At 35.7% G+C, this 23,184-nt stretch overlaps 1 protein-coding gene across 3 annotated transcripts in view; it reads left to right on the top strand.

Moving 5' to 3' along the window:
- The window catches only part of Tada2a (transcriptional adaptor 2A), a 50,936-nt gene that overhangs the window by 14,341 nt on the left and 13,411 nt on the right, over positions 1 to 23,184 (top strand). For 2 of the 3 annotated variants that reach the window (XM_048787902.1, XM_015495346.2), the window contains exons 5-10: positions 3,926 to 4,017; positions 6,202 to 6,359; positions 8,177 to 8,265; positions 9,521 to 9,593; positions 20,052 to 20,115; positions 22,297 to 22,340. In XM_048787902.1, the coding sequence (XP_048643859.1) occupies positions 3,926 to 4,017; positions 6,202 to 6,359; positions 8,177 to 8,265; positions 9,521 to 9,593; positions 20,052 to 20,115; positions 22,297 to 22,340 (520 nt within the window). The remainder of the gene's footprint in view (positions 1 to 3,925; positions 4,018 to 6,201; positions 6,360 to 8,176; positions 8,266 to 9,520; positions 9,594 to 20,051; positions 20,116 to 22,296; positions 22,341 to 23,184) is intronic. The other variant, XM_015495347.2, reaches the window with a different exon arrangement.

The raw sequence follows: 23,184 nt of genomic DNA, 5'->3' as shown, positions 1-23,184 counted from the left end.
CTAAATATCTGTTATCAGGAGACCTATTGTATCACTTTATGAAACTTCTTATGGAATATTTCAAACAGACATTAGAGAGAATGGTGTTTGAGTATCTGTTGCTACATAGCTACTTCCTCAAAATTTGTGACTTAAAGTAACAACCAGGGGCTGGGGTTGTGGCTCAGTGGTAGAATGCTCACCTAGCATGCACAAGACAGTGGGTTCGATCCTTAGCACCATATAAATGTAAAATAAAGGTATTGTATCCACCTAAAACTTAACAATAAATATTTTTAAAAAATAAAGTAACAACCATTTAATTATCTTTCAAGATAGAGTGGCCCTTAGCTCCACATGAGGTACTGGAGTTAGAGAAGTACACCAGACTTTCTTCATAGACCTCTGGCACCTCATTAGGATAGCTTGAATTGATTGGGGGTTAGCTAAAACCTCTTAACTGAGGCCTTGGTTCTCCACGTGGTCTCAGGGTCATTTCTACATGTGGCCTCTCCAAATGGTCTTTCCAGCAAGAGGGTTAGATTTTTTTATTTGGTGTCTTAGGAGTGCAAAAGTGGAAGCTGCTAGGTCTTCAAAAGAGCAAGTCACAGGTCCAAGCCCATATTAAATGAAAATTCTAAGAGAAATTCATCAGGGGCCACTACTGTAACCAGCTACCACATATAGAAAAATAAATTTCCATATACCCACCCTAGCTCTTAAAATGATCAATTTATGGCTAATCTTGTTTGATTGAAACCCTCACCCTTCTGCATTATTTTGAAGCAAATCCTCCCAGACATTATAGCATTTAAATGTTTCATTTAGGTCTCTTAAGTAATTCTGGTCAATTTCCAGTCATCTCATAAAGTCTTTATTTTTAAAATCCTATCTACTTCTCCACCTATGAAGTTATCACTGTTCTGATTTTTATCAACATAGTCAGTTTTGCATACTGCAGAACTGCATATAAATGGAATCCTACTGTGTGTGCCTTTGTTTCTAGTTTCTTTCACTCAGCATGTTTTTGAGATGTATTTATTTATGTGTATATTAGTAGTCATTCCTTATAATTACTGAGTGATATGTTATTGTGTGAATATATGCAATTTATTTATTCATTCTCTCTCTTTAATTTTGTTGTTGTTGTTACTGGTTTAGTACTTTACCACTACACCCCCACCCTTTATATTTCTCTCTCTCTTTTTTTTAAATTTTCTTTTAGTTATAGATGGAAACGATACCTTTATTTTATTTATTTATTTTGATGTGGTGCTAAGGATCGAACCCAGTACTTCATACTTGTGAGGCAAGCACTCTATTACTGAGCTACAACCTCAGCCCCTATATTTCTCTTATTTTGAGACTGATTCTCCCTGAGTTGTTGAGGCTGGCTTTGAACTTGGGATTCTCCTGCCCCAGCCTCTAGAGTCGCTGGGATTACAGGCATATGCCACTGTGCCAATTTATCTAATGCTTAAAAACTGGGTTGTTCACCTTATAGGTGTTAGTACAGTCTAGGTTTTGCTTATTAACCTGTTCTTCCATCTTTTGTGTTTACTGGAAATTATGTTCACTGGCTACAACAAATTCATTTATAATCATTGTCTAGATCTGTTTATTGGTCAGGAGTTGCAAAATAGTGATCTTTTAATTTTTATTTATTTTTTTATTGTGATGCTAGGGATCGAACCCAGGGCCTTGTGTGTGTGATTCAAGCACTCCACTCCACCAACTGAGCTGTATCACCAGCCCGTGATCTTTTAATTTATGAGTTGGAATAATTTTGTAAAGAAAGTTCTTATCATTATCTATGTGGTCATCCTGAATAAAGTTTGTATAGGAAAGGCAGGATAAATGCTAATTTCTAGTTTTGAAAGTTGGTTACCTAGCATCATTCAGATATTTAAAATATTTGGTGTGTTTTAGTCTTTTGAGGTTGTCCTTATTGATGCTCGCAGTACTCCTTTTTTGGTTAGTAGGAGCTTCTACAAGTTGACTCTTGAATCCTTTTGATATGACCCTTTTAGTCTTTGAGAGCTGCTTTGCTTCTCAGTATGACAGTGTGTTTCAATCTGGTCTTGTTCATTTCCTGACCCAGACTTGGCGACAGCCTTTTCTTTAAGGAACCCTAGTTCCTTTTAGTGGAAAGTAGTATTTAAAGACTGTGAACTGGGTACTAGAAGTACTCATACTGCTGGGTTGGTTTGTCATTTAAGATAAATTATATCTTATGTGTAAATACATATGGCTTGGTATATAGCTCATTGGTAGATATCTTGCCTAGCATATGCAAGGCCCTATGTTCAATCCCCAGCACTGTGAAAACAAACAAAAAACCCAAAACATTCATACTAAAACTTTCTATTTTATAACACTTTAGTTAAATTTATTTCAATTGGTACTTAAAACATAAAAGTTGTATATATTAATGGTATAACATTTTAGTATCACCAAAAAATGAGTTGTTATTTTAAAAAATGTGTAAACAAAAGTAATTTTGATTAGAGTACATTTAGAATCCCAATTTCTTTTGTATAATTGATGTTTTTGAAACATACACTCTAAAAATATTATTCTGAAAAAAAAGTCCATTTGGAATAGATCAAAATGGTCTGTTCTTTATTTATTTATTTATTTATTAGTTGTAGATAGACACAGTACCTTTATTTTATTTATTTTTTATGTAATGTTGAGGATCAAACCCAGTGCATCACACATGCTAGGCGAGCACTCTACCACAAAGCCATAACCTCAGGCTCACTTTATTAATTCTTAAACATATCGTTATATTTAATAAAAATTTTAACTGATAACACAAAAACATTAAAGTTGTACATATTAACAGATTACTGTGTAATGTTGGATGCATTTATGCATTGGGTAGTGTTTTAATCAGGTTAAACATATTTATCTCCTCATTTTATCAATTCTTGGTAATGAAAACTCAAAATCCTTTCTTCTAGCTTTTGAAATGTACAGTATATACTGTTCAGTAGTGCTCCAGAGCTTCTTGCTCCTATTTAACTGTAACTTAGGACCCATTGACTTTACCTGTCATTCCCTTGTAGTAAAACTTTCAGTTCAAATACAAAACTACTACTTTTCTATTTCTTCCTTGATCTCTTCTTTTTCCCAGGCCAAAACTCCCAGTTTCCAATTATTATAACATAATTGCTAATTTGGTTTACCCCATAAAACATGTATATATAGTCTCAGAAAAATTATCAACACTAAAGAAAACAGCTGGGTGTGGTGGCGCACACCTATAATCCCAGCGGTTTGGGAGGCTGAGACAGGAGAATTGTGAGTTCAAAGCCAGCGTCAGCAATTGCGAGGCACTAAGCAACTCAGTGAGACCCTGTCTCTAAATAAACCACAAAACAATACTGGGGATGTGGCTCAGGGGTCTAGTGCCCCAGAGTTTAATCCCTGGTACCAAAACCTCCCCCCAAAAAGCAGTTTAAGATTTTCTTTTGTTTAGTTGGTTTGCTTTTCTGTTTTCAAGGTATAGCCTACTGTAGATATAGTCAGTTTATAGTGTTTTAAAATCACTTAGTTCCTTTCTGTATGATTATGCCTTCAAGTTGATTTGCATGTTTGTTACATTTTTTCTTTTGATTCTTACAGTTTTGAAATTTGAAATTTAAAATTTGGTTTTAAAATTTTAAGTTTAAAACTTCTCACTTTTTTAGCTAAATGGGAGCATAACTTATATCTCTACCTCTGTGCCAAGTTTGAAATGTATTGCAATTATGGGTGAGAATATTTATTAGAACCTTTGTAGCTAGTGGTGAATATAGAGATGGACAACTAATAAGAATGTACTTTAGTTGTTTCTCAATAACATGAGAATGAAAACCATTTAACTATAGTACTTACTACAGTTGGGATTCCTTGAGTTTCATTTCTATCAGTGTTCTTAGTCAAAACTTTTTTCTCTTAGACTTCAGACTTTCCAGTTCTTGATCCCAGCTGGACTGCTCAAGAAGAAATGGCCCTTTTAGAAGCTGTGATGGACTGTGGCTTTGGAAATTGGTAAGATCTTGGTATTAAGAGTGGTCCTTCCCTAGTGGGCTCAGAGAAGAAGTCACTGTTGAAGGGTGAAGGGAGGAGCTTCAAAAAGAGGAAAACTATGCTGCTCTCCTATTGATTCAGGACTCAGAGACAAGTTCTCTTCCTCTTTGCACATTATTTTCCAGGCCTGAAATGCTTCACAGGAATGTGGGATGTTTAGTGGTCCATGACTGAGCAGCTCTAAAAGGCTACTTTGGAAATATCAACACTGGGAAGGTTTGTTGTTCCTTTCTGAATAGTGGAGAAGTTTTACACTTATTAGTTATTGCTCCCTTATGATTTTATTTTTATTGGCTATAGATGCCCGTGTCATTTAAGTGAGTCAGACTTGAGGTAGGTGATCATAGCTTATGAAATTCAAGTCATCCTAATAGCACTTTTTGGTTTTTGCTGTCACCTGCCTTAGTCCAAGCTGGGCAGAACTGAATTGCATTCACTACTGTTTTGCCCTAAGTAAGCACTTACTTAAAAATACCATCACTTGCTGGGCGTGGTAACACACTCCTGTAATCCCAGTAGCTCAGAAAGCTGAGGCAGGAGGATTGTGAGTTCAGACCCAGCCTCAGCAACTTAGCAATACCCTGTCCCTAAAATATTTTTTAAAAGTTGGGGATGTGGCTCAGTGGTTAAGTAAATGCCCCTGGGTTCAATCCCTGGTGCCTAAAAACCCCCACCACTTTCATTTTTTACCTTTTGGGAGCTCTTTCATACCATTGATTTTGTTTTGTGAACCAGATAGCATATGCATTATTAACTATATTTTGTTTCTGAAGAATCTGAAGCTTAGTTAAAACTATTTTTTATTATCATATGGCTTATTAATGAAGGACTGTTAACTAGATCCTCCCTATCCTGACTTGCTAGTATATATAATTTTTCCTGGTATTCATCAGAATAATCCATGCTGCCTCCCTATGTCTAGGGTCCTGAAGAAGGAGCCCTGAGTTCAATTCATTTATTCAACATTAAGCATCATAAAATATTTTGTACTGTGGATAATACCAAAGAAGATAAAAAAGTGATCACTTGTGAGAAGTTTACTAGTCATCTTTGGCCTAGGTTTTCAGTTTTTGCTTGCCATTCTAATTCTAAAATGGGCTAAACCTTTCCCCCTTGTCCTCCTTCCCTCTTAATAAAGGCCACAAAAAAGACTATCACCTCTCTAGGGCTAGGGATATAGCTCACTGGTTGCGTGCTTGTGGGAGGCTCTGGGTTTGATCTTCAGCACTACATGCACACAGAACAGAGACTTGCTTCTCTTTTCACTGTGGGTAAGACACTAAGGTTGTTGGTGAGGGCGCTAGAGCTAAGAATTAAGATATGTATCTTGCCCTCAAGAAACTCGTAGTCTAGTAGAAGAATCAAAACTGTATATATAGATGATTGAAGTACACAAAACAGATCATAATGATGCTTAGAAGAAGGAAGTGAAGTGCTCTGGTGAAGCACTAGGGAAGTACTCTGGAAGAGTGAGCTTGAGGAGGGCACTTTGAGAAATTTTACTATCATCAGAAGTCTGTAAATTTTGGCTTTGTCACGTAGGAGCTTTATATTCTTGAGCAGGTTTATTAATCTCTTTGAGTTTTATTTTTTCTTCTCTGAAGTTGAGATGATAATAATAATATACCACAGAGTTCATACTAGGAATAATTTAAATAATTTTATGAATTTTCTAGCTCAATGTCTGGCATATTGTAGGAGCTCTAGTTGAGAAATGTGTGTTCGTGTGAAGTGTTTTGTATATCGTAAAACATTACACAAAAATAAAACTATACTTGAGTACATTGTGCATGTTCTTATAATGCTATAAATAATAGTGGCTTATTATTTATAGCATCCCTGGGGTCTAGCTCAGAAGGAAATTTACAGATTATTCTAGTCATCTTTCTGGTGGCAAGAAAGAACTTCTTAGTCATTGTTTCTACATCTTTAAGTAGTAGGATTTAGAACATCAGATTAAACTAAGATTAGGCTTATATTCTTCTCATAGTTCATAGCTGATATCTCCATGATATCTGTTTGGAGGTATTAGATTATTGATGCTATATGGATTTACTTAAACATGGAAAGAAGAAATCATGCTTTTAGAATTATGTATACATGGAAAAATTACTCCCCTTCCTTTTTTTGCCCACACTTCTCTAGGCAGGATGTAGCTAATCAGATGTGCACCAAGACCAAGGAGGAGTGTGAGAAACACTACATGAAGCATTTCATCAATAATCCTCTGTTTGCATCTACCCTGCTAAACCTGAAACAAGCAGAGGAGGCAAAAACTGCTGATACAGCCATTCCATTTCACTGTAAGTTCCTCCCTAATTTGGTAAGAGATACTTAGTTCATTTTGGAACCCTGTTTCAGTTGCAGATAAATAATGGTTTGATGACTTGGATAGATAAAGAGCTTATGGAAAATAGGAGGAGTTGGAATGAAGCTGTTGAGAGTTAGGGTTATAAATGTCAAGAAGGGGTCAGTTTTATAATGGACATCTGGATCCTTTAAGCCAACATGTAATTCTACCCACTCAGAGTGAATATTTAACTTTAATGCATGTTTCTATAGATGAAGTGTCAAAAAGGGATCAACCTGTCCATGCTTTTATGAGTACAGGCCCTGTAATCCAAGGATTTGTCATCATAGATAGAAGTTGCTTAACAGGGTCCAGTATTATCTTATTATCATTAATTGCCCCAATGTCAAGTCCAACGAGCAGTTTGTTATTTTTGTTTACTTGGTTGTGGCAGTGAAGGCAAACATTTTAATCTTATGTGCCTCTGGGATTAATGGGTCTTTTTAAAAAATCAACCAAAAACATGATGAATTATAATAGACATCTTTTCTGAATGACATTCAAAGCACAAGTAATGAGATATTAATGTTTTCTCTCCTCCCCTTTTCTCATACTTCCTAGAAACAGGTTTTTTTTAATATTTATTTTTTGGGTTTTTTAGGTGGACACAATATCTTTATTTTTTTAATGTGGTGCTGAGAATCGAACCCAGTGCCTCATGCATGCTAGGCAAGCGCTCTACCACTTGAGCCACATCCCTAGCCTCTAGAAACAGTTTTTATAGTTGACTAATTCAGAGGCTGGTGATACCTCCTATTTGAATAATATTTTGGATTTTAGCACTTTATTCTAAAATTTATTAGAGCATTTGTTCCTCTAGTAACCCAATGAAATAAATAGAACAGGTGCTTTCATTTTACACACTGAGGTAACTTAGATTCAGAAAGTTAATTATTTAATAATAATTATTATATAATTACTATAATATTTGTTGTATAATAATTATAGTAATTTAGATAAATATTAATTAATTTAGATTAATTGTTAGATAATTTGCATAAGGTCACAGAACTGCTGTATATTGGAGCTGGGATTCACCTTCAGCTAACTTCCAAATGTAATGTGCTTTTGCTTCTCAGTTGGATGATATTTGTAAATTGAGATTGACCCTAAGGCATAAGAGAACCGAAACTGACAGGATAAATACTTCGGTTCTATAATGTTAAAATAGAATTCTTGCTGGACGCAGTAGTGCATGCATGTAATGTAGTAGCCTCAGAGGCTGAAGCCTGAGAATCACAGGTTTGAGACCAGCCTTAGCAATTTAGCAAGGCCCTAAGCAACTTAGTGAGAACCTGTCTGTAAATAAATTTTATTTTATTTATTTATTTTTGAGAAACCTTGTAAGTTTCTTTTCTTTTTTTTTAACATTTATTTTTTTTAGTTTTTGGCGGACACAACATCTTTCTTTGTATGTGGTGCTGAGGATCGAACCCGGGCCGCATGCATGCCAGGCGAGCCACATTCCCAGCCCTATAAAAAATTTTTTAAAAAAATTTTAAAGACTGGTTTCCTTTCATTTCAGAAAAGCAAAAATCAGAGGGAATTTCCCCATTTTAGAGAATCTCTTATTCTTGGTTTTCTTTTTTTAAGAAGACAGTCTGTTTCTGTAATGCTTCATCTTTTTCATAAAAACATTTATTCTCTCCAACACTGTTTATTTATTTATTCTCTCCAACACAAACAAAAATATTTCCATGTTAATAAGGAATTTTTTGTGTGACTTCTTTGTGCCGGTATTTTATTAACTGAGGAAAACAATTCTTCCAGCTGCAGATGATCCTCCTCGACCTACCTTTGACTCCTTGCTTTCTCGGGACATGGCAGGATACATGCCAGCTCGAGCAGATTTCATTGAGGTAGGAGAAACTTGTTTTTAGCTATAAGTTAGGAAAAACTTGTTTTTGTTTCTGATAAGGCTTCTATCTGCTACCCATGCCACTGAAAGTAGATTTTCAAATTACTGTCATTTGTGGGTCCTTTATGCAGGACTCCATTTGAGTTCCATTTCTCATTTGTAAACATTTCCACTTATGAAACAAGAATCTACTATTGAAGTTGCATTGCTGCTGACTTTTATTTTCTTTGTAGTATGGTATTTTTATAGCCTGGTTCTCTTTTCACACCTATGAAGCTTCAAGTTTAAGCTAAATCAGGGCTTGGGCCGCTTATTAAGGACGAGATAGTAAATATTTTAAGTTTTCCATGTCAGAAAGTTCTGGTTTAAATTAAACTTTGCCATTATTGGGCGAAAGTAGCATACATAATACATAAACAAATGTATACCTGTGTTCCAGTAGAATCATATGTAAAAAACCAGATAGTGGGTGGGACAGTTACTTGCCTATTCCCATAACTGCATTCACCAGTATATAAAGAATGACAAGTGTATATAAAAACCATGTTCCCCATTCAGCCATGGAATTAAAATCCATGTGAATGTAGTCACGAGTGTCTTATTTATTATTGATCAACACAATAGTGCTTCTGGAGGCAGCTTAAAAGTTTAACAAACTGCAAACAATTTTGATACCCAAGTCTACATCTTGTTCACGGCAGTGATATTGTAAACCTATACAATAGAGACTACCCTGATAATTTTTACTCATTGAATAGAATGTGAACAAATCTACATATAAGTATAATATTAACTAATTATTAATTATTAACTAACTGTAGAATGTGAACAAATCTACATATAAGTATAATTATTAACTAACTATATAAGCAATATTAACTACATAGAGTCTTCAAAAGAATATAAAAGGTAAATAAATTAGTACAGATAGTTTTTCTTACCTAATATTTGAAGGCTTAGTCAAAGTTCAATTTTCTTGATAATGAATTTAAAAATTTTAGAACAGTGGATCTGGCTTCATTCCTAGACTCCTACAACTATTCTAATTTTTTGTTTTTGCTACTACCTGAAAGCTTCACAGATTTTTCACCATGATTTCCTATTACTCGTGGCAGAATCCTGGCTTTTTATCACATTTAATATTTTTTAACAAATGATGGTTTGTGTATTTTCTGTTTCTTCTAAAGCATGGCTACTGTAAAGGCATTATTCAAAGCTAATGGGTTTGGGGTGGGGGGTTTCTTTTCCCCTAACAGGAGTTTGACAATTATGCAGAATGGGACTTGAGAGACATTGATTTTGTTGAAGATGACTCAGACATTTTACATGGTAACATTTTATTTTATCAAATGTTCATTGAATACAAATATGAGATGACACTTGTTTTGGACATTGGGAATATAAGAATAAATAAAACATGCACCTTGCCCTAGTGGAATTCAAAATCTAGTGGTGGGGGCTGGGGATGTAGCTCAGTGGTTGAGTGATGGCCTAGCGTGCATGAGCCCCTGGGTTCTGTCTCTAGCGCTACTATGCGCGCGCACACACGCTCACACATACACACACACACACCCCTTATGATTAAGTTGCTGAATGTATCCTGTTGACTTGGGTTTTGACTATATCAAATACAATTTGTGATGATGGTGAAAATATTGATCATGTAAGAATAGTTGGGAATATCCCATCCCTTGGGCTGTGTGATCTTTCTTTTGACTGAGGTAATTGGTTAAGTAGCCCTCATTTCTCCTTAGAAGAAAGGGAAATGGTGTTTAGTCCTTGAGATTACAGTAACTGCTGATACTGAACATTCACTATAATTTATCCCCCCAAATTGCCAATAGCAAAGAAAAAGAATGGAAAAATTTCAAGGGTTTTTAGACCAAAATTGGGAATTTCTTGCTTCTTAAAACTGTTGGAAGTTTTAGCACTTCTGAATCCTAACCTTAGATTAGATCTCTAAGTTTTTATGATAACTCTTCTGTTATAATTTAAGTGCTGAATGCCACAGAGTTACTGAAAGTGGGTAGTCAGTAGCATATGAAGCTTTAGGTTCTATTCCCAGTACTCTGCATCCTCCCCCCAAAATGGTTGAGCTTTCATGGAGTGCCTTTGCCTCTCCATTTTCAGTGAACTGTGTACTTAAATAGTCCTCCATCTTCTCTTTCATTTCAGTCCAAAATTGATTATGATACAATAGATCAGTAATGCTCTATTGGGGTCTGTATTCCTCAAACAGTTTTCATTATTTCTTTTAAATCTATATCCTAGATGGGAAAGGCAGGTAGGATACTTGTTGAATTATAGATCAACACTGTCACTAGAAGAAGAACATGATTCCTCTCTCTGTGGAAGAGCTGTATGAGTATTTGTCCTCAAACCAGTGACCAATACAAAAATTTTACCTTTGGGCTGGGGTTGTAGCTCAGAGGTAGAGTGCTTGCCTAGCATTTGTGACACTGGATTCGCTTCTCAGCAACACATATAAATAAATAAAACATATGTCCATCAACAACTAAAAAAATTTTTTTAAAAATTTTATTTGAAGTTTTTATCTGTATACATTTTTTGAGCAATTTTTTTTCTATTTTGCAGAATTTGATTCCTCTTCTTTTCTCCCACACAAGTTTAATGAAAGTCAAAGTGACGCAGATTGAACTAAAAGAGGAAAACTTGAAAGCAGACTACCTTGGCACTCACTAGATCCATTGTATTTGTTCAGTCTTTTGTGTCAATCTCTTCTTTTCAATTCCAGTGACTCATGCTGTCTTTTCTCATCTCATGGGTTGTTCCCTTTAAGGTGGTGTGCAGATTGCCATTCAGTCTTTCTCTACAGACACTTTCTCTACATACATACCTTTAATTAAAAAAGTATTGTTTCCTGGCTTGTATCTTTCTTATCCAAACACCAGGCTCTATATGCAAAAAGGGCAGCTTCATAAATATCATCCTTTTAGATATTAAAATTTATTGCCAGATGTGGTGGCACACATCTGTAATCCCAGTGGCTCTGGAGGCTGAGGCAGGAGGATTGTGAGTTCAAAGCCAGCCTCAGCAAAAGCAAGGCGCTAAGCAACTCAGTGAGACCCTGTCTCTAAATACAGTACAAAATAGGCTGGGAATGTGGCTCAGTGGTCGAGTACCCCTGAGTTCAATCCCCAGTACCAAAAAAAAAAAACCTCTTAAAAGTAAAAAATCAAAATCTCTAATGTCAATAATGGCTCAGCTATGCAAGGGACTTGCTGAATCACTTCTCTAGGCTTTAATCCAAAGTCTTCATTCTTACATTTTAACATTATTAAGAAAACTGTAGTAGGGGCTGGGATTGTGACTTAGTTTTAAAGGGATTGCCTAGCATGCGTGAAGCACTGTGTTTGATTCTCAGTACCACACATAAATGAATAAAATAAAAGTCGTGTCAACAACTAAAATTTTAAAAAGGTGGGGGTGGGGGAGCTCAGTGGTAAAGCACCACTGGGTTCAATTTCTAAAATAAAATAAAACTATAGTAGTGGTTGGCATTAGTTTTTCTCTTCATTCTTTGTAGAAGCAGGATTTTTACCTTTTTCTGATGCATTTGTGGTTCTTTCTATAATTAAGGGAAGACAAAAAGAAAAATCAAAAAGAAGCAGTTGATTAGTGATATTTAGCTTAGCTAGCTTTTCACACCTGTAACATAAGTTATTTGTGCTCTTCCTACAGTTTCAACAACCTTGTAAATCACTGATTTTCATTTGTACTAGAACAGAAGCACTAGTTTTTAGTTCTTATAAATAAGTGACTTTAATATAAATGAATAATAATCTTTCCCACAGCCCAATAGTGAACTATGAAATTTTTAGATAAGTACCTTTTATTTACTTATTTTTTAAAATTTATTTAGTTGTAAACAAACACACAGTATCTTTATTTTTATGTGGTGCTGAGGATCAAACCCAGTGCCTCACATATTCAAGGCAAGCGCTTTACCACTGAGCTACAGCCTCAACCCCATATTTACTTATTTTTTGGTACTAAGATATAGCCCAGGGGTACTTTACCGTTGAGCTACATTCCCAACCCTTTTTAACTTTATTTTGAGACAGGGTCTCACTAAGTCACTTAGGATGGTCTCAAACTTGGAATCTTCATGCCTCAGCCTCTCCTGAGTCACTGGGATTACAGGAATGAGCCACCATGCCTGGCTAGATAGGTACTTTTAAAAAGTACATTTTAAAGAGGTTTGGCAGCATGGGAAGTCAAAGGGTTGCCTTGGTGGTGGTACCACAGAGATGATTTGTTTATGATTCTGCATTCTTAGGTATCTAATATAGTAGCATGACCCATGTGTGGGGCATGTTGCCCTCGAGCAGTCTCTCCCAGAAAAGGGACTAAGAGCCCAAGGAGACTCAGGAAGCCATGAGAAGGAGTTATTAAGTGTGCCTGGCTCACAGAGATGGGCACAGATATAGTGAAAATCAGGACACTGAATCAACCTCAGACTTGTTTCTGAGTTACAAGTGGTCAAGTCCTTGGAGTCTTGATTGATGTTTTTTCTGTGTCTCCTGCCAGTAAAGAAGAGGTGACACTGATTAGTCAGAGTGTAAATGGCTCCAATGAAAGATGGTACACAATTCAGGTTGGTGTTATTACCATTCCATTATACGATTGTACTCCTAATATTACTGAACATTAACATTCCTTTTATTTTCCCTCACTTATAAGTACCAGAAGGAAGCAGAGTGGCTGGTTTTTGTATTTGGAACCCATCTAGAATATCACCTGGTGCCACCAAGCCATTTTCCTCACCTGAAGGCTTTTGCTTTGATTTCTGGAACTTGCCTAATAAAATTGGCTTGTATAGTCCATAATAGAGGCCTGGGATACAATGGAGGAATAATTAATTGGCATTCCAGCTATAACAGGAGGCTTTCAGAATGGGTCCAGAAAGAGTACTATAAGTGAAGGCACATCTGAGGAAAAAAGGAAGTGCTGAAATCCCTAAATGTCATCTTCTCCTATTTTATTGACATAGGAAAAATTATTGGTTCAGAAAGAGATGCAGAAGACTCATAACTTGGATCCTTTAATGTCTCGTGTATGTTGTGGGAGCTGAGTGCAGATGCTTAGTATAGTTCTGTCATCTCTTTCTGCTGACATCTCTTTCCCCATCTTGTGAAAAACTCTCCTAAATCTGTGTACTCCTCTTTTCTTGAGTTCCTCAGTGTTCCTAAATTATGGATTCAGCATCCTTCTGGTCATTGTTGTCTCGAAACCCAGGCAACCTAGAAGCATTATGAACTTCTGTTATGTGTTGGGTCTGTGTTTTCAACATAGGGTTGCACATTAGTAAGTTTACATTTCCTCTATTTGGAAAGCTTATTTCATCAAGGTTTCTCTTCTAGGCATGGAGCCTCTTTCCTTTTTCAGATTGTATTTCTTTGGCCCATATTCTTCACCCATATCCTTTGACAATTCGTAGATCAGAGATCCAGCTTCATTTCAATGTGCATTCACCTGTTTGGGAGTGCCCTACATTTAAGTGATCATTAAAGATGGTTTCTGCATAAGACAGTTTTAAACATAAATATTATTAATAATAGGGTTGAGGTTATGGGTCAGTGGTGGAGCGCTTGCCTAGCACATGTGAGGCACTGGGTTCGATTCTTAGCACCACATAAAAAATAAGTAAAATACAGATAGCATGTCCATCTAAAGCTGAAAAATACTTTTTAAATATTATTAATAATATTAGCCAATATATATATATAACACTTTTGTTTGCCACATACATGAAGTCATTTAATCCTCACAAAAGCACGCCTGTAACCCCAACTACATGAAGCTTGAGTTAGGAAGATTGTAAGTTCGAGACTAGCCTCAGACCCTGTTTCAAAATAAAAAATAAAAGTTCTGTCCATTTGTGTTTCAGTTTGTCAGGATGAACCGAACTGCTCTGTATAACCATAAAGCTCTTAGTAAAAAAAGTAAAAAGAAGGGCTGGAGTTGTGGTTCAGTGGTAGAACACTTGCCTAGCATGTATGAGGCACTAGGTTCAATCCCCAACACCACATTTTTTAAAAAAACTAAATAAAAAAATGAGCAAAGGATTTGAATAGTTACTTCCTTTTTTTTTCATGTGTGGTGCTAGGGGTTGAACCCAGGGCCTTATGCGTGCAAGGCAAGCACTCTACCAACTGAGCTATATTCCCAGCACTTCAATAGTTATTTCTTAAAAAAAAAAAAAGTAAAAAGAAAAATGCTGGAAGATAGCTCAGTAATAGAATGCTCGCCTACCATGTGGAGGGGCCTGGTTTCAATCCCCAGTACAACAGAAACAAACAAAAAAACCTCATGAGTTGAGTGTTATTATTATTCCCATTTTATAGATGAGAAATTGAAGCATGGAAAGATCTAGTAACTTGCCTGCGATGATACAAATGGCAAGAGGCAGTGCCATCTCCAGAGTCTATGTTCTTAATACTGTATAATATCCACTGTCTTTACATTTTTGAATTTTTGTTGCTTTTTTAAAAAAAATTTTTTTAATGTGGTTTCTGGTTTGTTATGGCTTCATCAGATTGTTGAGAAGTAGGAATAGATATTTTCCCATTTTACATTCAGAGAAATGTGCAAAGAAATTAAGTAATTTATCTAAGGTTTTTTAAAATATTTTTTTTAGTTGTTGATGGACCTTTATTTATTCATTTATATGAGGTGCTGAGAATTGAATCCAGTGCCTCATACATGTGAGACAAATGCTCTACCACTGAGCCACAACCCTGGCCCTATCTAAGGTTTTCTACTTGCTGACTTTAACCATTAGGTCACATAGTCTTCCCCTCACAGAATTATTTGTGTGTATCTTGGCTAAAAGCTCAGAGGATAATGACTTTTATTTAAAAGCTTTGCTTCTGGGGAATACCTGAGTCACAGGTTTGTGCTTATGTGGTTGTAATTAGGATTTTGATTGGTCTTCCCGAAGTTAAAGCCTCTGAGTTGATTTTCTTGCCAAGCAAGCAGTAAGTGCCTTCTGTCAAGAAAACAGAAACATGTTGCCAGCTATTTTGAACAATGTTAGAAATACATTGCAGTGGGAAGGAGCTGCCTCTGTCTTCTGCCCACTTCTTGAAATATTTTAAGGCCAGCCTTTGGGAAACTTTATCAGTCCTCAGTGTAATCACAGAGAGACTGTTCTTCCCCCAAAGTTGAGATTTCAGAGGCCTTCTATCAGTGGATAGGTTATGGGTAGTTTTGGTTGTTCATGTTTAATGATCTTTGTTTTTTATTTGCCAACTTGTATTGGAGCTTCCAGTCACTTTAATCGAACATGAACCAATCCCTGATTCTCATTCTTAGTTTGCTTTCTTGCTTCTATTCTGCCTACTGTGCTGAGGTCCTCCCTGGATTATTTATGCAGCCAAGATTTTGAAATCAGTTGCTGCTATCTGAGTGTGCTTTATAAAGAAAAGAGAGTTTCAAATATGAATTTTTTTCTGGGAGAATTTCAGTTTCCCTCCCATTTGTCTCTATGCATTCTTTCCCACCTTTTGTCTTCTAAAGCCAGTTGAACAAGTTTAAACTACTGATGTGATCAAGCAGTAGAACTAATCATTTGCAATATTTATTTATAGATTTTTTTGTGTGTGTGGTAATATAGTCACTTTGGTTTTTTTCTTTTTTAATTAAGCCATTCCCACACAAATCTCAGGAAGCAACATGGTAAAGTTAGTGTCTTAGAAAAATTGTAGAAATTAAATTAAACAAAATGTTTTAGCAAAATTAGCAGTGATTCCCACTGGATCTTTAGACATTTCTTTTCTATTGAATTTATTTTATTGAGCAGACAAATAAGGTATATAAAGAGCCTAAAACATCAGGCTGGGGTTGTGATTCAGTGGTAGAGTGCTTGCCTAGCATGTGTGAGGCACTGGGTTCAATTCTCAGCACTGCATATAAATAATTAAAGTCCATTGACAACTAAAAATCTGTTTTTTAAAAAAAGCCTAAGAAGTTCTCAGCTATTTTAGTTAATACTACTATGTTTGTTTTCCTTCCTGCCTTGAACTGTTGACTTCCCAATTCTTCCCTTTTAGTAAGAAAGAAAGTCTATAAAATTTGTATTTGGTTATAATGTATGTTAGAGACTCTTTTACTCTTCACTTTTCCACCATGGTGGCACATAAAGTGCATCTCCATTCCACAGCAATTGTTTTGTAAAACAGGTAGAACATAGGGCATTCTGTGGTATCAGGAGTTTTATATGGAACAACCCCATAATCAAGAAAGATGTCCTATGGCCTGGCATGGTGGTGGCACATGCCTGTCCAGCTACTCAGGAGGCTGAGGCAGGAGGCTAGTAAGTTTGGGGCCAGCTTGGCCAACTTAGCCAGACTCTGCCTCAAAAAAAAAAAAGAAAGAAAGAAAGATATCATTTGTAGAAGGAGTTTACTACCTGAAAAAGAGTTTGAAAACCATTACCTTAAATCTTAAGATTGATAACATTGAATTATTTTTCATTTGTTGGCACTTATGAGGAAAAATCAACCATTGTGGTTTAAATCTTTGAACTTGTTAGAAACAAAGAAAAAGAATCCATGGTAGCTCTTTTTTTTTTTTTTTTTTAAGGTTGCATTCGCTCATCTCTTCAGATTATCCTGCTAAGATTTAGGTTATTTTTTAAAATTTTTAAAAAATCTCAGACCCACAGGAGAATGGCCTGGATACAAGTATTCCTGGACATCTTTCAGTGATTGAAGCTACATTTATATATAGCACATTCCCTCACAGCCCAGCATGTAAGATTTGGGTATGGAACTTTCTAATCTAAGAATATCTCCAGGTCAGGTAGCAGCAAGATGCACAGTAAAATATTTATATGGATTATCCAGAATTTATTTCTGTTATCTTGCCAGGGTACCGTATTGACAGCCTTTGAGAATTGTACTTGTGTAACAACTTTTGTTCATTTTCACATAATAAAAGAAATAGGTGGTTTTTTTGTTTTGTTTTGTTTGTTTGTTTGTTTTGGCACCAAGCACCAAGGATTGAAGTGAGGGGCACTTGGCCACAGAGCCACATCCCAAATCCTATCTTGTATTTATTTAGAGTCAGGGTCTCACTGAGTTGCTTAGTGCCTCACTTTTGCTGCAGCTTGCTTTGAATTTGCAATCCCCCTGACTTAGCCTCCCGAGTTGCTGGAATTAACAGGCATGTACTTCTATGCCAGGCGAAATTGTGATTCTTATAAGCCATTGTGTGTTGTTCTCTTAATTAGAGCCCTCCCCCCTTTTTCCTCCCTTCCCTAAAGTCTAATTCCAGTAGGGACTTCTGCTAGTCAAGATAGTTGGGGCTAGAGTAAGAGATCTAGCAAGAGTAGATCTGACTTAGTAGTCCACATAATGTTTTGTTTGAAAACAATGTTTAAAACTTATTGTCATAGAATATGACTTATGGCATCCACTGGGCTGAGCTTGAACTTGGATTTCTGTACTCTTTAGAGCAGGATGAGATTATATTATTGTTTGAGTTATCAGCATTTCAGAGGCTCTAGGCTATAATTTGAAAAGAAGCTTGCTATCTTGAAAGAAGTGATTCTCATACACAGCCAAATTCTTTGCTACAAAGTCTGATTTTTTTTTTAGAAATTATATTACCTAATATTTGGATAATGTGTTGTGCTCTAGGATCTTTCTTCTGTGAATACAATCAGTAATAAAAATGAAATGCCAAACTCTCAATTTATACAAACCTTAAGGAAACAGGAAGTTGTTAATATAGTTCCAGAATCTTCTAAAAATTCATTAAATCTTAACATGCTTTCAGAATCCATAGATGAGATAAATGGTTTAATGTACCATAGTACAGTACTCAAAATTTCTTCAGGAGTTGTTAATAATTGGTCTTCATTTTTTAAGCCTAGAAGTCCTTTGATTATAAACGGCCTGTGGTAATTTTCTGCATCTCAAGTTTTTTTTTTTTAATATATATTTTATTTTTAGTCAATGCAGTGCTAGAATGTGGGACTAATATGGAGAAAGTAAGCCCACTAAAAGTAAACATACTGGGGCAATTTCTTTTTTCCTTCTCACAGCCTTGGAACCAGGCCATCCAATTTATCTGTACTCAGTAGCCATGTGATCTTGGCCTGGTGTTTTTGTGTGCGTGGTATATAGGGCCTATGAGGGAATGGTAGGAAACAAGACTGGTAAAGGTAGGCAGTATTGAGACAGTAAAAGGCCTTGTATAATATGTAAGAGTTTGAACTCTTGAAGTGGATGGGTAGCCACTAGAGAATTTCAAGCATGGGATTTGCACCATGGATTGTGCTGTAAAATATTACTCTGGCACCATTTGGAGGGGGTGAGTTAGAATAAAGCAGGAACAAAGTGTTATAATGCCTCTCCTACAAGATGGCATCAGGATGACAAGAGAAAAGAGGCCTGAGTTAAAGCATGGGATTAAGAGTGAAGAAATGAATTTGAGAGAGACAAATATTTAGATAAGATTGACCATATATGAAGAGAGGGGGAAGGAAGAGTCTACATTGATTTTTGGCTTGGACAACCAAGGTAAGAGGATGGGCAAGGGGTGAATACAAATTTGCAACTAAAGGCCATGTGACTAGAAGTAACCAATAAGATCTAAAGCTTCAAATAGATACTGAGTTTGAGAGCATATGATTCTAGGAACCATAGAAATATAAGAATAAAGTGAAAAGAGAAATTAGGATAGAAGAAAAAAGTGGACAGGGAAAGGAAAAACTGGAACTATTGTATTGATTAAAACTTACCATATCCACTGTCTCCTTTCCACTTCTGAGGCTAAAGGCAGGAAAGGATTGGAAATGGGTAACCAAGTAGGGCATGGCTTTTACGATGATTAGGCTACTTTTTAAAATTTTTTCTTCTTAGTTATACATAACAGTAGAGTATATTTTGACATATTTATACAAACATTAAGTATGTCTTATTCTAATTAGGGTCCCAGTCTTGTGGATGTACATTATGTGGAGATGCACTGTGATTAGGCTACTTAATGTATCTTTTCATTACAGAAAGCAGAACCTTACCACCCTAAACAGTTGCTACTACTCTGGAAAATGTCTGTACTGAACATTAGTTCTGTCTTAACATTGTCTCTTGAGCTTAGTCCTGTACAGTTAAAACCACAATCTATTAATATTCATTTTTGGATTGGGGAATGTAACTTAGTGGAAGAGCGCTTGCCTAGCATTTGTGAGATCCTAGGTTCCCAAGATTACTCTTATTGATGTAATTTCTAGCCCATATACTGCCATAGTTTTAACATTTCACTGTATGTAGTAATATACATAATAAATGTCCAAAAGAGGTATGTATGTATTTTTGTGTGTCGTACTGGGGATTGCTAGTGTTCTCTGCCACTGAGCTGCATCCCTAGCCCTTCTCTTATTTTATTATTTTGAGGTACAGTCTTGCTAAGTTGTTTAGGCTGGCCTCAAATTTGTGTTCCTCCTGCCTCAGCCTGCTGAGTAGCTGGGATTATAGGCATGTGCCACAATACCTAGCAAAAGACATGTGTAGTAGAAAGGAGAAAATGTAGTCTACAGAGTACTGCCATACACTAAATACATAGGGAAAAAGAACTTATTCATAATATGTCATTAGAGAATTTCAGAATGCTAGGATATTTTTGTGCTTTTAGTGGACATATTTCTAAACTAGTGAGTATGGAATTGTTAGAAATTTCAGGTTTACAGTTTGGGTAAAAGATTAATTTTTTATAACTTATATAATTTTTATTATATATATATATATTTATTTATAGCTCTGAAGATGGCTGTGGTGGATATCTATCATTCGAGGTTAAAGGAGAGACAGAGACGAAAAAAGTAAGTACAGAAAACCATCCTGCCTTCTTTCAGCTTTGGATTGTTTGATTGCATATAGTCTATAAGAATGCTTCACTGTGGCTCATCTTGTGACCTTGGGGAAGAAATTTATTCTCCTTGAGCCTCAATTTTTCATTTGTCAGATGGAGATAGTATCTGTCTTATTTTTATATCTTCCTTCCTTTGTTGATGTTAGGATAAAACATGAATAATGTGGTTACAGGGTTTTAAGCTCTTTGGAAAAAAAGAATAATATCAATTCGAAGTGTTTAGTCATTATATTCTTTTTAATGCCCTCATTCTTACTACTGTAATTTTATGAGAAGTCTTTCATTTAAAAGGATTACAAAGAAGTTCCAAACAAGTTTCAGGCACCCTGGTTTTCCTTCCCTTCACAGTATGTCAAAAATATACATTCAGGGGCTGGGGATGTGGCTCAGGCGGTAGCGCGCTGGCCTGGCATGCGTGCGGCCCGGGTTCGATCCTCAGCACCACATACCAACAAAGATGTTGTGTCCGCCGAGAACTGAAAAATAAACGTTGAAAAATTCTCTCTCTCTCTTTCACTCGCTCACTCTCTCACTCTCTCTTTAAAAAAAAAAAAAATATACATTCAGGGGTTGGGATTGTAGCTCAGGTAGTAGAGCCTTTGCCTAGCATGTGTGAGGCACTGGTTTCAATCCTCAGAACCACATAAAAATAAATAAATAAAATAAAAGTATTGTGTTTGTCTACAACTAAAAAAATAGTTAAAACACACACACACATATTCAGGCCAAACATGGTGATGCATGCCTGTAATCCTTGTGATTGGAGAGACTGAGGCAGGAGGATCACGAGTTCAAAGCTAGCCTTAGCAACTTACAAGACCCTAAGCAATTCAGTGAGACCTTGTCTCTAAATAAAATATATAAAGTTCTAGGAATGTGGCTCAGTGGTTAAGAACCCTGAGTTCAATCCCCAGTACAAAAAACATATATATAAATATACATATAGATATGTATTTATATAAATATACAGTATAAATATATAAATATAAATTACATATTTTTATATATTTACACATTCAGCCAGGCATGGTGATACATACCTGTACCAGTGACTTGCCAGGAGGATTGCAAATTCTAGGCCAGCCTTAACAACTTAGCGATACTCTGTCTCAAAATAAAAAATTAAAAAGGACTGGGGATGTAGTTTAGTGGTAAAGCACTCCTGAGTTCAATCCCTAAACTAAAAATATACACATACGTACACACATTCAGATTAGAAATTATGGATCCCTGATGCTTGTTGGATTACAGAGATTTACCAGTTCTGAGAGGGATTTGCAGAGGGTGTGAGTGTGCAGGTATGTGTATATGTGAAGGCATGTATGTTGAGATATTACTAAGTATAAACATAGTGGTATCAGCAATAAAAATGTGAGGGAGTAGTTGGAGGCACTCCTGAGAGACCAGATGTGATCTAAAGTGAAGTTTACTCTCTGCCTGAAGAAGCTTACCCAGCTGCTTCCATGAGATGTTTCATTGCTAGTCATGAATTCTTCTGGAATAAATAAAGGTTCCAGAAGAATAACCCTGTGTGGTTTACTTAAATTCTCCTTTGCTTAAAACACATAATTAGACCTAGGGAGTATTGAAGAACTCAATTGTTGAGAGGTGCTGTTAGATCTTATGTTTTATGATGCCCTTCCATTAAAGATGCACAATATATACTTATTTCAAATAGCTTCAAAGTGTTGTTATGAATGCACAGTTGTAAACGTTGAATGTGTGATCATGGTGCCTTCTTATGGTTAGCAGGTTTCCCTTGAATGAGTATTCTCAATTAACATTTCCACAAGCTGAATAGATTAATTGTATAATGTGGACACAGATTTCCTTCTGTTCATCTTAAGTGACAGACACATATTTTTCAGTATTTGTGAGTGATAATTGATTCATTCATCTAGCAAATAGCTTTTTAGAGTTTCCAACGCCCAAGAAGAGGGAAAATGTGTGATGCTGGAGAGCCTAAAATTGTGTTAGTGATTCACTGATTGCAGAATTTTGTGGGGAGCGACTCTTTTGGACCTCCGTATTCTACCTCAGAGTGTTTTAAGATGTCTAACAAAAGCTGCATATGAAAAACATTAAATGTGAAACTTATTCTAAAAGAGATTATTATGGTTTTTTATTCTAGAATTATAAGGGATCATGGATTAATCAACCTTAGAAAATTTCAATGTAAGTATTGGCTATTTTTTCTAATTTCTTCTAATATTACTGAATAGCTTTAACAAATCATTTAACAAATAATTATACCAAATTATAACAGATCATTTATAGCACTAGTTCTTAATTCAAGTTGCATGTTAGCATCACCTAGGACGATTTTAAAAATTCTGATACAGAACTGGTGGTAGAGCACTTGCCTAGCATGTACAAGGTCCTGTATTCAATTTCTAGCACCAAAAGAAATATAAAAGTCTTCAAGGCCGTTTTGATCTATAGTGATAATAAAGAACTATTAATTTATAGTCAAAACATTAACATGAGAATTTTTTACAATAGTATAGTAATTACAGCATGGAAAAATGATCATTTTCTAGATTTGTCATGTTTTGAAACAATGTGTTAAACATAAAATAACCTTTATCCTCAGGTTATAAAATTATTTTTATAGAAACATCAATAGAAAGTGATGCTTTCATTTTGCATGGTGGTATATAAAAAAGATATTTAACATTGTGTGATGATGATAGTAAACAAAGGCTTTTTAAATGAATTGCTAACTTAAATTTTACAGTTTTAAATAATGGAGGAACTTAAACTGGCAGAAAAAGCCCCAGTACTTTTTTTTCTACAACGTAGAGTCTGTTCAGGAAATAATAATACTTTCATAATAATAATTGTAGTGTTCAAAATGTTTATAATGCTTATGTGACATAATACTCTTTTTGTAAAAGTCTGTAATCCCAGTAGCTTGGAAGGCTGAGGCAGGAAATCCCAAATTTGAAGCCAGCCCCAGCAATTTAGCAAGACTCTAAACAACTTAGTGAGACCCTATCTTTTTTTTTTTTTTTTTTTT

This window comes from Marmota marmota, unplaced genomic scaffold (assembly GCF_001458135.2).
Source record: "Marmota marmota marmota unplaced genomic scaffold, marMar, whole genome shotgun sequence".
Lineage (NCBI taxonomy): Eukaryota > Metazoa > Chordata > Mammalia > Rodentia > Sciuridae > Marmota > Marmota marmota.
Note: the sequence above shows the minus strand (reverse complement) of the source record. Positions and strands in the feature narration are given on the sequence as shown.